A 14,870-nucleotide genomic window follows, 5' to 3' on the forward strand; every position below is an offset into this window, starting at 1 on the left:
GAAGGGAGGAAGGGAGGAAGGGAGGAAGGGAGGAAGGGAGGAAGGGAGGAAGGGAGGAGGGGAGGAAGGGAGGAAGGGAGGAAGGGAGGGAGGGAGGGAGGGAGAGGCGGGCATGGTGGCCCCTATAATCCCAGCACTCAGGAGGAGGCTGAGGCAGGAGGATCCCTGCGAGTTCGAGAGCAGTCTGGGTTGCAAAGTGAGCTCAAGGCCAGCTTGAACTGCACAGCGAGACCCTGTCTCAAAAAAAAAGAAAGAAAAAAATCCTAAAAAGTCCACCAAAAAACTCTTAGAACTCATAAATTTAATAAGGTCACTGGGTATAAAATCAACATACAAAAGTCAGTAGCTTTTTTTTTCTATACCAATAATGAAATTGCTCAGAAAGAAATCAAGAATTCAACCTTATTCACAGTGGCTATAAAAATAGTAACAAAATACCTAGGAATAAATTTAAGCAAAAAAATGAATGATTCTCTGTAAGGAAAATTACAAAGCACTGGTGAATGAAACTGAAAGGGATCCTCCCGCAAAATGGAAAAATACACTGCTTGTTCATAGACCAAAATAATGTTAAAATATCCATACTACTTAAGCAGTCTACAGATTCAACACAACTCCTACCAAAATAGCAATGATGTTCTTCACAGAATTAGAAAAAAAAAATCACAAATCTGTATGGAACCACAAAAGACCTTGAACAGCCAAAGCAATCTGGAAGCACTACAATACACATTTCAGAACACTACAAGCTGGACGCAGTGGCAGATACCTATAACCCTAACCCCTCAAACTACTGCAGCAAGAGATCAGCAATTCCAGCCTAGCCTGGGCAATTTAGTGACACCCTGTCTCTAAAGAATCCCTAGAGTCAACAGGAAGAAGGGAAGAAGGAAGGGAGCAGAGGGGAGGGGGACAGAAAGGAAAGGGAAGGGAGAAAGGGCTGTAATAACCGAAACAACTGTAGGCCAAAAGAACAGCATAGAGAAACTAGAAATAAATTCATGCGTCTACAGTCAGCGGAGTTTCAACAGCCAGCAAGGATATACACTAGAGAAAAGTTTCTTCAATAAATGGTACTGAAAAAAACTGTATATATGCATAAGAAAGTAGGCTCCTATCTCTAACAATATTCAAAAATCCACTTACATGAGTCAAAGACTTAAAATATAAAACCTTAAAAAATAAATAAATAAAAACTGAAACTTCAAAACTATTAGAAGAAAATATACAGGAAATATTTTGGTACACTGGTCTGGCAAACCACAATGAGATACTCTCTTACTCCAGTAAAATGGCTATTTAAAAAAATACAAAGAATAACAAACGCTGCCAAGAAGAGAAAGAACTTTCATACACTGTTGGTGGGAATGTAAAGTAGAGCTGCCACTATGGAGAACAGTATGAAGGTGCCTCAAAAAAACAAGAAATGACGACATGGGCCTGGTGGTACATGCACTCAGGAGTCTGAGGTAGGAGGATCACCATGAGTTGGAGGCCAGCCTAGGCTACATAGTAAGTTCAAGGTCAGCCTGAACTACATAGCAATACCCTGTCTCAAAACACACACATACACACACACACACACACACACACACACACGAGAAATATGATTACCATAAAATCCAGTAATCTCACTACTGGTTACATAACCCAAAGGAAATGAAGTCAGTATATCAGAGAGAAAGGGGCACCAGCACTTTTACTGCAGCATTTTTCACAATAGCCTCAGTATGGAATCAACCGAGCTATTCTTCCATGGATGAATGGATAAAGAAAATGTGATGGTATATACAACAGAGTATTATTTAGTTATAAAAAAGAAATTCTGTCATTGGCAGCAATGTGGATGGAACCGGAGGATACTGTGTTAAGTGGCACAAATACTACACACTTGTGGAGGACCACTGAACAGCTCGGAAAGACAATTGCTTCCATTTTGGCTCACCTCTGCCCTACTCCTCTGTGCTGATATGCGCAGAGCAGGCTAGGGAGATGCTCAAGCCCCTCAACTGGTTTTAGGCAATGCAAATGGCTCTAGCAAGGCACTAAGTGTAGCCTTTGGAGCAAAGAACAGGTCTGGGAAGCCAGGCTTACAGCTCCCTCCTACTAAGCATCAGCTAGGCCAAAGACAAGAAGACGACGCTGTTGACTGAAGTGGAGCCTGAAGACAGAGGCAGAGATGTCCCAGGGCAATGAAACTCTGCATCAGCACTGAAGCAGCCGACTTAAAACACAAGCTACTTCCTCCACCTGTGTTAAGTAGACTCTTCCAAACTTAGGGGCTACCGGTTCCCAGAATCGGTACTCTTCCCGCAGACCTCTCTCTGCATATCGCAGAGATGACACTGTGCCACCTACCTGGCCAGCTCACAGCACTCACACAGTTCCTGCCACTCTCACAGTCACTCCACCTCCAGCCACTCCCCTCTTCACAAACTAATAAAACCGGGTTTGGTCCTGAGTCGTGGCCTTTGTTCAGGCTGCCTTCGTTCCGCCTGGACTTGGACTCCCTTGGCTCCCCACAACTGCAGATACGCTTGTGTCTCTTTATTCTCACCATGGACTGCACTGGAAGTGATGGACTGGAATTTACTCCCAAGAATTCCAGTAATTTTTCCCTGGAATTACAATTTATAAACTCCTCTGGACCTCGAGGAGTCAGGGCCTTATACATGTTCTCACTTATATGTGGGAGTTAACATTACTCAAAAAAAGTAGAGAATATGCTGGTCAGGACAGTCCACAGCTGTAACCCCAGCACTCAGGAAGCTGCAGTATGAGTTTGAAGCCAGCCAAGGCTACATATAGTGAGTTCAAGGCCCTACGTAGAGAGACCCTATCTCAAAAAAAAAAACAAAGAAAGTAGAAAATAGTAGCTGACCAGAGCCTGGGAAGGGTGGAGGGAAGGAGGGCTAGAGAGATCATGGTTAATGGACACAGGGAGGCAGGTAGGTAGGATAACTCCTAGTATTCGGTACGCACAACAGACAAAAACTGAGTATTTCAAAACAGCTGACAGGATTTTAAAAGTCCCCAACACGAAGAGAGGACATGTGTCTAAGGTGGTAAGAGTATGTTAATGACCCTGATCTGAGCATTATACATTATACATGTGTATTGAACACTGTACTCCATAAATACAGTTACTATTGTCAACTTAAATATATATAAATAAAATGCCAAATAAAATATATTAATAAAACAAAAATTTTAAAACAAAGACTTTAAAAATTATCCCACAGGTAAACTGCATCAGTGCACACGTTTGTAAGCATGTATATACACTGTCACTTCTATTTCATTACCAGTGTATCGACCACAAAGTGGCCTAATGCTCAACAGGAACAGTATAATGTGCATGTCAAGACACTAGATGTTTTTGTCTTCAATACTATTTCCCCGCTATAAGAGTCAACACTCCTTAGGTAGCTAATTTCGTAAGTGAGGGCAGGGAGAATTAAAGATGGACCTCAAAAGCAACAGCTCTGAAAAGTTCTGAGATGATATTTAAGAGGATTCAGAAGCAAGCAAACTAACAAAGGGCTCCCACTAGTCAAACTATTATAAACTGAACCCTAGAAAAGAAACATTTAACTACAATTAACTTGGTTATGCTTAATTATAATAAGTTAAAACAAGTTTGCAAAGACTGACTTATATGATTCTCAAGGGAAAAAACAGTTTCTCTTCTCTTCAAGTAAGTAACACTTCATTCAAGTTTTCACATGGAAAAAAATGCAGGGCCAGGGATGTAGCTCAGCAGCACAGCACCTGCCTGGCAAGCCCGCAAGGTTGTTGAGTTCAACTCCTGGTACCAAAAAAAAAAAAAAAACCAAAACCAAAATCTTTGCCAGACCCAGCATTCAGGAGGCTGAGGCAGGAGGATCATTGTGAGCTCGAGGCCAGCCTGGGCTACAAAGTGAGCTCAAGGCCAGCCTGAACTGTGCAGTGTGACCCTGTCTGAAAAACCAAAACAAAAAACAACATACAGAGAAGAGACCCTGTCTCAAAAAGACAAAAGAAAAAAAGAAAGAAAGAAAGAAAGAAAGAGAGAGAGAGAGAGAGAGAGAAAGAAAGAAAGAAAGAAAGAAAGAGAGAGAGAGAGAGAGAGAGAAAGAAAGAAAGAAAGAAAGAAAGAAAGAAAGAAAGAAAGAAAGAAAGAAAGAAAGAAAAAGAGAGAAAGAGAGAAAGAAAGCAAGCAACCAAGCACCAAGTGGTGGTGGAAAGCTGTGGAATAACAACAACACAGAAGAAAGTAGCCCAAATTTAAGGTGTGCAAGTATGATCAAAAAATATGGTATGTGCTTACAGAAAAATAAAAAATATCATAGTAAAAGACACAGTGTCCTAGGCAGGCATGGGGGCGCACGCCTGTAATCCCAGCACTTGGGAGGCTGAGGCAGGAGGATCACTGGAAGTTCAAGGACAGCCTGAGCTACATACTGAGCTCAAAGCGAGCCTGAGCTATACAGCAAGACCCTGTCTCAAAAAAAAAAAAAAAAAGACACTTCCCTTTAATCCCCCTCGTAATACTTTCCCTTACTGTGAACCCCCATCCCATCGTTCTTGCCACTCACTGAACCAGTTCTGGAAGTCCACTTTCGTGTCTTTAGTTGTACTATTGTGGCTGCCTCGACGTCCTGTGGCTGCCTCGACATCCTGAATCCACTCAAAACATTTACCTGCCATGGTCAGTTTAACTTCGGGGAAGAGCCAGAAATCACAGGGCCAGATCCAGTGAGTAAGGTGGATAAGGATGCGCCATAGTGCTTCCAGCCTTCTTGTTAAAAGGTATTCAGCAGCATTCAACAGACTTTTTAATTCCATCTCATAAAGACTCTAGAAAGTGGACTTCCAGAACTACTTCAGGCAGTGGCAAGGATTACTGGCTAAGTGTGTTCAAAGCCGGGGAGAGGATTTTGAAGATTAATGGCCACATGCCTTTTACTGTAATAATTTTTTTAAATATTAAATAGTCACCATATTTTTTAAAATCACCCCATGTACTGTGAAGGTAAAGTCTGAAAGACTTTTGATAGGCTACACTGGGGGTGGTGGGGGTGGAGACAAGGTCTCACTGTGCAGTTCAGGCTGGCCTTGACTCTAGGTGATACTCCTGCTTCACTCTCCCAAGTGCTGGCATTATAGCCATGTGCCACCACACCCAGCTAGTGGGCTAGATTTTAAGGATGTGAAATCAATAAAAGACTCCCTGCTTTGAGCCTTAGCCATATATTCACCAAGAGACGAACACTGGAAGAGGAGGTGGCTTCAGAATAACAGTAAGTTCCGCGACATATTAAAATGAGACCCTCTTTTGTATCTAAGAAAAGTTGGGCAAGGTAGCACATGTCTGCAATCCCAGTTTCTCAGGAGGCTGGGACAGGAGGTGGGCTCAGCCTGGGAGACTGAGCTAGACCCTGTCTCTGAATAAAATAAAAAGAACCACAGTCCTCCCCCTAAAAAAAAAAATCTATGAAGGGTTGTTAAAAAGCAAGCCAAGGGAAAAAAAAAAAAAAAAAAAGCAAGCCGAAGATAAAGTTGTATTAAAAGCTCCTGAGCTTTAAAAAAAAAGCTCCTGAGCTAGTACTAGTACCCCATTAGTATGCACACTTTTCACATTTTATACATCCGTTAAAAAATGATCTTTTAAAAGTTGGTAATACAATTTTAGACACCTGTACACAGTTAATATAAAAAGCCACTGAACTAAGACCATGTGATGCATAAGAAAATGAGAAAAAAGAATGAAAAAATACTGGTGAGGAGGAAGAATAACCAAGAGACTATGGTGTCCCAAAAGTAAAGAAAAAATTAAGTTTTACTCCTGAGACTGGTCAGCTGCCTGAAAAGAATGGTTAAGAAACTGAAAACCAAAGGCCAGTGCAGGCAACATGCGACTGCTGGCAAATTGACAAGAATGATTTCATTAGAGGAAGAGGAAGAGGGGCTGGGGATTTAGCGCAGTGGCACAGCGCCTGCCCAGCAAGCGCAAGGTTGTGAGTTCGATCCCCGGTACTAGGGCGGGGGATAGAGGAAGAAACTTTGATTAGAGCATATTCATGACAAAATGGTTAAAAATAAGCAGCAAGTAGAAATCAAAACTCAAGGATTTCATACCAAGTCTACTGTACAGTAGCCAAGAGAGAATGTCTAAACAAGGAAGATCATTTGTGTTTAATAACGCATTTATATGCTAACAGAGGGATTCACTGAGATGGGGAAATTCCTAACAATGAGGGAAAAAAAAGAAAGCAAACCTTAAGCTCACAACAGTTGAAGGTAAAAAGTGTAATCCAGAACACAAGCAGAGGAGTTGGCCTCAGACAGATGCAGACTCTCAACCCCATTTTACCAGGAGGAAAAGTGGAGCATTCAGGCAAAAATGTAAAGGTAAAGGCAGAAGATTTGAAGGTGGGTGAAAGATCATCAGATGAAGGGGAAAAAAAAAAAAATGGGTGGAGGTATTAGAGGTTTAAAAAGCAAAGAGAAAGTGATAAAATAATCACTGTCAATAATAGAAGGAGAAATTTTAAGTAAAGGCAAGAATGAATGGAAAACAGCAAGAACCATCCACTTGAGATTAAGATTTAAGGTCACAGACTTAAAATGAAACAAGCTAGTAAGAGTACATGTTTTTTCTACAGCCATGTTCAGCTGTTAGAATATAAAACCTGGGCGGCTGGAAGAGATGAAGGTGTCCAAAAGAATGACTACCATGATCGTTCACAGGACCTGGGCTGGAAAAGGAGTTAGCGGCCACTGACAAGATCACTGAACTGGAGGCCTCCATACAGCTCAAGTGTGTCTGTCTGTTTCTGTATCTGTATTAGGAGAAAAGCTGGAAAAAGAAGAGGTAAGAAGGGGCTGGGGATTTAGCTCAGCGGCAAAAAGCGCCTGCCTGGCAAGCGCAAGGTCGTGAGTTCGGTTCCCAGTACCGGAGAAAAACCAAAAACAAAAAAAAGAAAAAAGAAAAAGAAGAGGTAAGATGGTTAAACTGAGATTTCTGGACAAGAAACAGCAATTGTCTTAGTGACCCCGCACAGTGACAAAGGGTAAAGTATGACTATAAAAGTGAGTGGGAAGGAATAGAGACAAGAATTTTTGAAAAAAATCAGGAAGCTGAAAGATCAGGATACCGAAGAGGTTATCAAAAAGTGTAAGAAAAAAAAAGCACAGGAGACTAAAATAGGCAGGTGCTGGGTGGACATGGCATGTGTGCCTATAATTCTGAGACTCTGAGGCAGGAGGACTGTAAATTCAAATCCAGCCTAGGCAATTTAGTGACTCAGGGAAGACTGTCTCAAAATTAAAAAAACCCTAAAGGGTAAGGAGGCAGCTTAGTGGGACAGCCTGGGACCCCACAGGGAGGGTAAGAAGGAGGGAAACGGAAGGGAGGGTGAAGGTCAAAGGAGGCAGACACTTAACTCTTCTAGAGGACATCATCTGATAGACTGTTGTAGAGCAGTTTGTAAGTAATCATTATATTGAAACTAAAGACTAAAAGTCTTCAGAAAGACTTTTTCCTAATAAATTACTGCGTACAGTAGCAAAAAAAAAAAAAAAAAAAAACTACCAAAAAGAACCAACAGAGTTTACATAAATTCAGGTCTACAGTAATGTGATAATGAAAGGGTGAATTTAAGAGTTTTGAACTTCCAAGCTTCACTTTGTTACTCTAACTAGACTCTATCAGAAACGAGTATGGGAATTGCAAACTACTGAAAGCTTTTCCAAGAATTACAGCTATAATTATACCTAAAGCATATGCAACAACCATAAAGCATTTTCAGATAAAGCAATTTTTAACTTTTCTCCAAAAATTGTAAGGCATTCTATAAGCATCAAGATGCTCTCCAACTTCAGAAAAAAAGCCTAACACGATGTTCAAATCCTACCCAAAACTGTTACAAATATCATCAGAGAGAGATTGTCCTCTAAAAACAGCACACAACTCAGACCCTTTGACAACTTAGTAGCCCATTAACCTTCGGTAAATTTTTTTTGGGGGGGTCGTTTTGAGACAGGGTCTCGCTATGCAGTTCAGGCTGGCTTTGCGCTCACAAGGATCCTCCTGCCTCAGCCTCCCAAGTGCTGGAATTACAGGCATGCACCACCACACCAGGCTAACCTGCAAATTTTGAACAACCCAATCTACCTGCCTTCTGCAGATGCATGGTACACATGAGCTTACTGAAAGCACCTAGAAGTCTAACAGACCAGAAACTACTTTTTTAACTCAGTATTTCACATTATTTGTTAATGAAACCTTTCCTCTTCTACATACATATCCAACCAAATATGCTTTCAACAGTTGAGGTTCAGAAGCCAGAAATATACTGAGTCACTGTTCTAATGGCCTAGAATTATGGTTTCTTCAAGTTTTAATTGTGCTGTGATAAAAACACATATTCATAAACATAACTCAAGTTTCTCACGTTGCGGCTTGCTATCGAACTATGTAGGTTGGGGCTGGGGATTTAGCTCAGCAGCAAAAGCGCCTGCCTGGCAAGCGCAAGGTCATGAGTTCAGTTCCCAGTACCGGAGAAAAACCAAAAAAAAAAAAAAAAAAAAGAACTATGTAGGCAGATGGGAACTTTAGAATTTGGGCGGTAAGTAAACGCCAGCTCAGAACTCTGCTACATGTGCCCGATGTAGTGCACATGTGAGTGCATGCCGCCGTGCACACTGTTTTTAACTCTCCCCAAGTTTCAGGGTACCTGTTTCCACAGTATTTTCTGTTTCTGTTGTCTCCAACCCATCCATGCTATCTTCATCTTCCACTGCAGTTTTTCCTCTACTTCGAGGCCTACAAAGAGAGAAATACATATATTTAAATGTTGAGTGTTAAAGCCACACAGTATTTACACTCCACATAGAGCACAACTGGAAGGTTAACAAAATAATTTAAGCATTCGCCAGCATTTTGCCATATCAAACAGTGAATAATTGCCTTCACAGCCATTTTTTCCCTTAAACTAAGCCCTTCTTTTACCGTAAATGTAAGGACAGACCCAGTTAATATATTTGTGTTGTCACAACTCATTTCTTGAAGTACTCCTCGTTCTGGACAAAGGAACAGTCAGATAATTTCAGAGCTTTAAACTACTGCACTATTTAAAAGATGGCAGCCTAAAGAAGGATAAGCCTTAGACATTTCTAGGTAAATGGATGCACTGGAGACCATACTCTTAAATGAAATAAATCAGACACATGTTTCATATACCCATTGTTTCTCTGGTGTAAGAAACCAAAAATATAAATATGGACCAAAATGTATAATAGCCATTATGAAATAGGAAGAAAATGTCCAAATGAGGAGGGTAACAAGAGTAGAGTAAGGGGAAAAATTTTTTCAAAAAAAAAAAAGAAGGAAAACATAGAAACAAAGCCTTATAAATGGGCAGGGGAGGAGGGGCTGAAGTTTACTATGTCTGAGATTAAAATTGCTACCCTTACTTGTTTTGGAGGTTCTGGTGCATATAGTTACCACTCTTTAATTTTTATTTAGCGTATGAATATCTTTTGCATTAAATAAGTTTCTTGAATGCAACAGACTGTTGGGTTCCATATTTTGATCTAGTCTGCCAGTCCGTGCCTTTTAACTGCATAGTTGAGGCCATTAACATTGACATTCACTTACTGAAATGTGTGGACTATTGTGTTTACTATCATTCAACTCCTTCCGTATTGGTGACTCTTTTGTTTTTTTCTTCCTGTCATTTTGTTGTATTCATAATTATGAAGAATTATAAATGATTAAAAGTAAAAATTGCTTCTATAATATTTCCTTAATTTCCTATGTTCTCTCCCCATTGTTAAAAATCATGTTGTTATTTCAGGAATTTTATCTCTCTGTCCTTAGTGCTTATACTGGTCCCAGGTTCCTAAACCAAGGGATTCTTGACATATTTATTCCTTTGTTTGAGCAGAATCAGATACAAGGAGGACCAGTAGAGTGACCTACCAATGCCTGCTAAAAAGTTATTCAGATACTTGTTTAAAGTGCTTTGAACTGTGCTATTCTGTCTATCAGTTTCTGAAAGCACCATATGCAAGCTCCCATTATGATCAGTTATCAATGTCTTTGCTCTTGTGTAAAAATGTTTGTTTTATATAACATGAATTTGGGGGCCAAGGATATAGCTCAGCAGCACAATGCCTGCCTAGCAAATGCAAAGTCCTGAGTTGGATTCCTGATACCACCACCCAAAAAAAATGAGGGTGTAGCTCACTGATAAAGCACTCACCTAGCACATGTGAGGCCCTAAGTTTGATCCCCAGACCCAAAAAAAAAAAAAAAAAAACTATGTACCATAAATTCCTGTTGAGTTATGTTCTCTGGGTGAATTAATCTGTAATTAAATAATGACTTCAAGGTTCAAGCCATTTACCTTTTTTTGTGAAAATTTATATTTTTATATTTTTTTTCCCAGAGCTTGTCCATTTACCTTTTGATGTTTTCTGTTAACTATGCATTTTCTCTCCCTCTCAGCCTGCTGCAGACATTGATTAAACCATATGTAGTGACCTTCTTTGTCTCTTCTAACCCGTTTTAGATTGAATTTGTTGGTGATGTTTATCCACTGACCTTGCTTGGTGTTTTGATTTAATGTGGGTTTTAGCTTTATTGTTTCGTTGTGTCTATTTAGAGTATTCGTGACTATTTCCTGGAGAGCAGACTGCAGTTCTCTTTCTGTCTGCCTTCCAGCCTCTCCATATCCCCGTTTCTCCTCCCCTCTCCCACTGTTACTTTACTCCTCAACAAGAATTTTTACTTTAGTTTTTACATTGTTTTTTCCTCTTCTGATTTGTTCTACTCTTGCTTTGGAGGTCAATAAAACACGTTTCTTATATTCAGCAACTGACTGAAATTCTTTTCCTTCTGGCTAACAGACCAACTTACCAAACATCATATTCTTTCCATATTTCTCGTATTTCATTCATCTCTTTCTTATTGCTACTCACTGGCTTCTGATACATGACTGTTCTGACTAATCAAATACTAATTTCTCAATGCATAAGATAATGGTGATACTTCTCAGGTCTTTAAGGTAAGTCTGAAGTCTAATTATAAAAGACAACATAAACTCCATTTCTTTTAGTTCTTTGAATTTTTGTCTTTCTTGCTTTTCCTTTCTACCTCAGCCCTTTCATTTAAGTACTGAAAATAAAAACAGAGCTCACTGAGGTAACATAAAGATAACATCTAATTAGAAACAGCAAAAGAAAATTTCACTGACCTTAAAGACCTTTTTTTAAAACTATTCAAAATAAAACACAGGTTGAAAAATGACAGCCATAGAGCCACAGTACCCTTAGGACAACAGAAACCTGTCTAACAAGGGCAAGGCTGGGGTTAGAGGGAAGAAAAGAGGAAAACTAGTGAAATAACAGCTGTATATTTTGCAAACTGTCTGATAGGCATAAACACACATCAATAAGGCACTTTATATGCAAACTGCTGAAAAAGAATAATAAACAGAAAACGTTGTAAATTCACAAAGAAAATACATATTCCTTACAGAGTAACAAATGTACACTGACTGCAAACATCTCAGCTGAATCTGTGAGCTGGAAGACAAGTAAAAACATTTAAAGTGCTGGGGGAAAATCAGAGAAAAAATCTTGTAGATACTGAACAAAAATGCAACAAACAGGTATTCTTAAAAACAACAGGGAAGAACTATTTCACCAACAAAGCCTTATTACAAGACCAGGGAAACTTCTTTGACAAAAGGATAAGAATACCCAATGAAAACCAGGATGTGTAAGAAGACTTTTCTTCTCGCTTCTAAATTTCTTACCTACTTAAAGCAAAAACAATGGATGCAGCAACTATTAAGAAATATATAAAACTAGCATGCACAGCAAGAAATATTCAAAGCATAGAGAAAAAGTTAAAAGTGTACTGAGATATATTATATCTCAATTGAAAAAAAATGTTACTTTAAAATGAACTCTAAGGAGTTAAAATGCTTAGTGTAATCATGTAACTACTTAATTTTAAAACAGGCTGGGCCAGAGATATAGCTTAGCAGAATAGCGGCCTGCCTGGCAAGCAGGAGGTCCCGAGTCCAATTCCCAGTACCAACAAACAAACAAAACAAAACAAAACAAAAACAGACTAAAAATTACATACACAGCTTTTTGGCCAAATGTAGGCATACAAGAAGGAAGAAAATATGCCGGGTGTCAGGGCGCACACCTGTAATCTCAGCACTCAGGACGCTGAGGCAGGAGGAACCCTGCGAGTTCAAGAACAGCCTGGGCTACAAAGTGAGCTCAAGGCCAGCCTGAACTGCAGAGCGAGACCCTGTCTCAAAAAGACAGACAGACAGAGAACAAGAAAGAAAAAAGAAAAAGACAGATATAAGAAAACAAAGAACCAGAAGGCAGATTTAAACATATACACACACACATAAAGTGCAAGCAGTTTAAACACTACAACACTTAGCAAAAGAAAGCCAGGGATCTAGCATGATAGTGCATGCCTATAATCCCAGCATCCCTAAGGCAGGAGGATCATGAGTTTGAGGCTCTCTTGGACTATACTGTGAGACCATGTTTCCACAAGGAAAACTGGAAGGGCCCAGCATGGTGGCGCACACCTGCAATCCCAGCACTCTCCAGATTCAGGCAGGAGGATCACTGAATTGGAGGCCAGCCTGAGCTACATAGTAAGATACTGTCTCAAAAGAAAAATCAAACAAAAACCAACAACAAAAAAGACAGGAAGGGGCAGGGAGGGAGAGGCAAGCAAACTACAATGACCACACTGCTGGGCAGAAGAGCGTCTAGAACAAGGAGTGATAGTTACAATAAAGATTTCATGATAAAAGCGTCAGCTCATCTAGTATGCAGTCACCCTAAATATGTATGTACCTAATAAGAAACCTTTAAAATACATGAAAATGAGAAGGAGAAACTTAAAAGTCACACAAAAACTGCAAAACTCTGCTTAAGAAAGCCAGAAGTTTTAGCACTGTTACTGGCTGCAATAAGTCCTGACACTTAAGACTCCATCTAATGACAACAGAATATTCACTCTTCTCAAGCACACAGCCCCTAAACTGTGCTTGAAAGTCACACACAGTATGTTCTGGCCACAACAGAATTAAACTGTTGAAGAAAAAGATACATGAAACATTAAAATATTTGGCTAGTAAGTATAATTCTTAATACCACTAGTCAAGAAAGAAATCACAAACTAGAAAATAGCTTCAACTGATGCCAGTGAAAACAGTATTTCACAACTTGTAAGATTTAAATAAGCAACGAACAGAAGCAAATTTAAATAGTTATATTAGAAAACAAGGAAGATCTCAACTCAGTAACTTAAACCTCCACTTAAGGAATTAAAAAATGGACAAGCCAGCATGATGTGCTAGCACTTGCCTGTAATCCAAACTGCTTGAGAGGCTGAGGCAAGATGGCCACAAATTCAAGGCCAGCCTCAAAATACAATTTTAAAAGGGGCTGAGTTTGTAGGTTAGTATAACATCCTGGGTCCAAACCCCAATAATAAAAAATAGAATAAAATAGGCAATTCATACCCATATAGAGTAGAATAAAAGAAACAGATGAAGGGAGAAAGCAGTAATATAAAAACGCAATAGTAGACTATTTTTAAAATTCAATTAAACAAAAAGATGATTCTTTGAAATAATAAAATTAACGGGTCTCTGGCTAAAATGATCAAAATTACAAGTATAAAAAAATCAAAATTACAAGTATAAAAACTGAAAGAAACATGGTAGATGACGCATGCCTATAATCCCAGCACTCTGGGAGTTTGAAGCAAGAGGATCACAAGTTCAAACCTAGCCTGGGCAACTCAGCAAGATCCTGCCTCAAAATTAAAAATAAAAAGCTAGAGCTACAGCTCAGTGAAAAGGCTCTGGACGTATTTCCCAATACAACACACACAAACACACACACACACACACACACACACTCTCTCCAACACCAACTGAAAGGGTTTGAGAAAATAAGAAAATACTGCAGTATTATGCCAATAAATCCAAAAAAAAAAAAAATGAAATGGTAAAATTCCTTGGAGGGCATGAGTTACCAAAACCAACCTAATACTAGAAATAGAAAATGTAAATAGCCCAATGTCTATCAGAAAGCTGAATTTATAGTTATAAGCTTTCCCAAAAAGAAAACAGAAAACCAAGACCAGATGGCTTTGCTGGTGAACTCTACCAAACTTTAAAAAAAAAAATTAAGCCTACATTACCTTTTAGGAAATAAAAAAAGAAAATCCTTCCCAAACCATTCTATAAAGTTAGCATTACACTAACAGCACAACCAAGCAAAAACATAGAATAACACATCCATCACAAATATAAATATACTTGTTTCACAGAATTAAGAGGGGAAGAATATTCAACCACTTGTGTTTTGCAAATAAAATTTTCACATCAAAACCAAACAGATAATAAGAAACTAAAAATACACTCTTTCCCTTTTAAAATACATACAAAATCCAAAGAAATTATTAAGGGGTTCTAGTTGTAGATAAGATGGAGGGGTAAATGACAAACTCACTCTCCTACTAAAAGCAACATTAAAACCCAGAAATATCATTCAAATGAGACTAAATTATAGTTAGAAGAAATAAGACCTAGTGTTCTCAAACCCCGATTGCAAAAGAAATATTGCAATCAATGGTTGCAGGATGACATTAAATTAAAAAGTTTTTACACACCAAAGAATCCACCAGATGCTGGATTGCAGGCCTGTAATCCCAGCACTCAGGAGGCTGAGACAATAGGCTCACTGTGAGTTCAAGGCCAGCCTGAACCGCACAGCAAGAACCTGTCTTGAAAGAAATGAATGAAAGAAAGAGAGAGAGAGAGAGAGAG

At 39.2% G+C, this 14,870-nt stretch overlaps 1 protein-coding gene across 3 annotated transcripts in view; it reads right to left on the minus strand.

The window, feature by feature from the left end:
• Kmt2c (lysine (K)-specific methyltransferase 2C) overlaps positions 1–8,809 on the minus strand; it is a gene marked incomplete at its 5' end in the record, with an annotated part of 175,128 nt that extends 166,319 nt beyond the window's left edge. For all 3 annotated transcript variants that reach the window (XM_013504579.1, XM_013504577.1, XM_013504578.1), the window contains 1 exon segment: positions 8,721–8,809. In XM_013504579.1, coding sequence (XP_013360033.1) covers positions 8,721–8,809 — 89 coding nt within the window.
• Positions 8,810–14,870: the final 6,061 nt, after the last annotated feature.

Source organism: Chinchilla lanigera, unplaced genomic scaffold (assembly GCF_000276665.1).
Source record: "Chinchilla lanigera isolate Chin_1 unplaced genomic scaffold, ChiLan1.0 scaffold00090, whole genome shotgun sequence".
Classification (NCBI taxonomy): domain Eukaryota; kingdom Metazoa; phylum Chordata; class Mammalia; order Rodentia; family Chinchillidae; genus Chinchilla; species Chinchilla lanigera.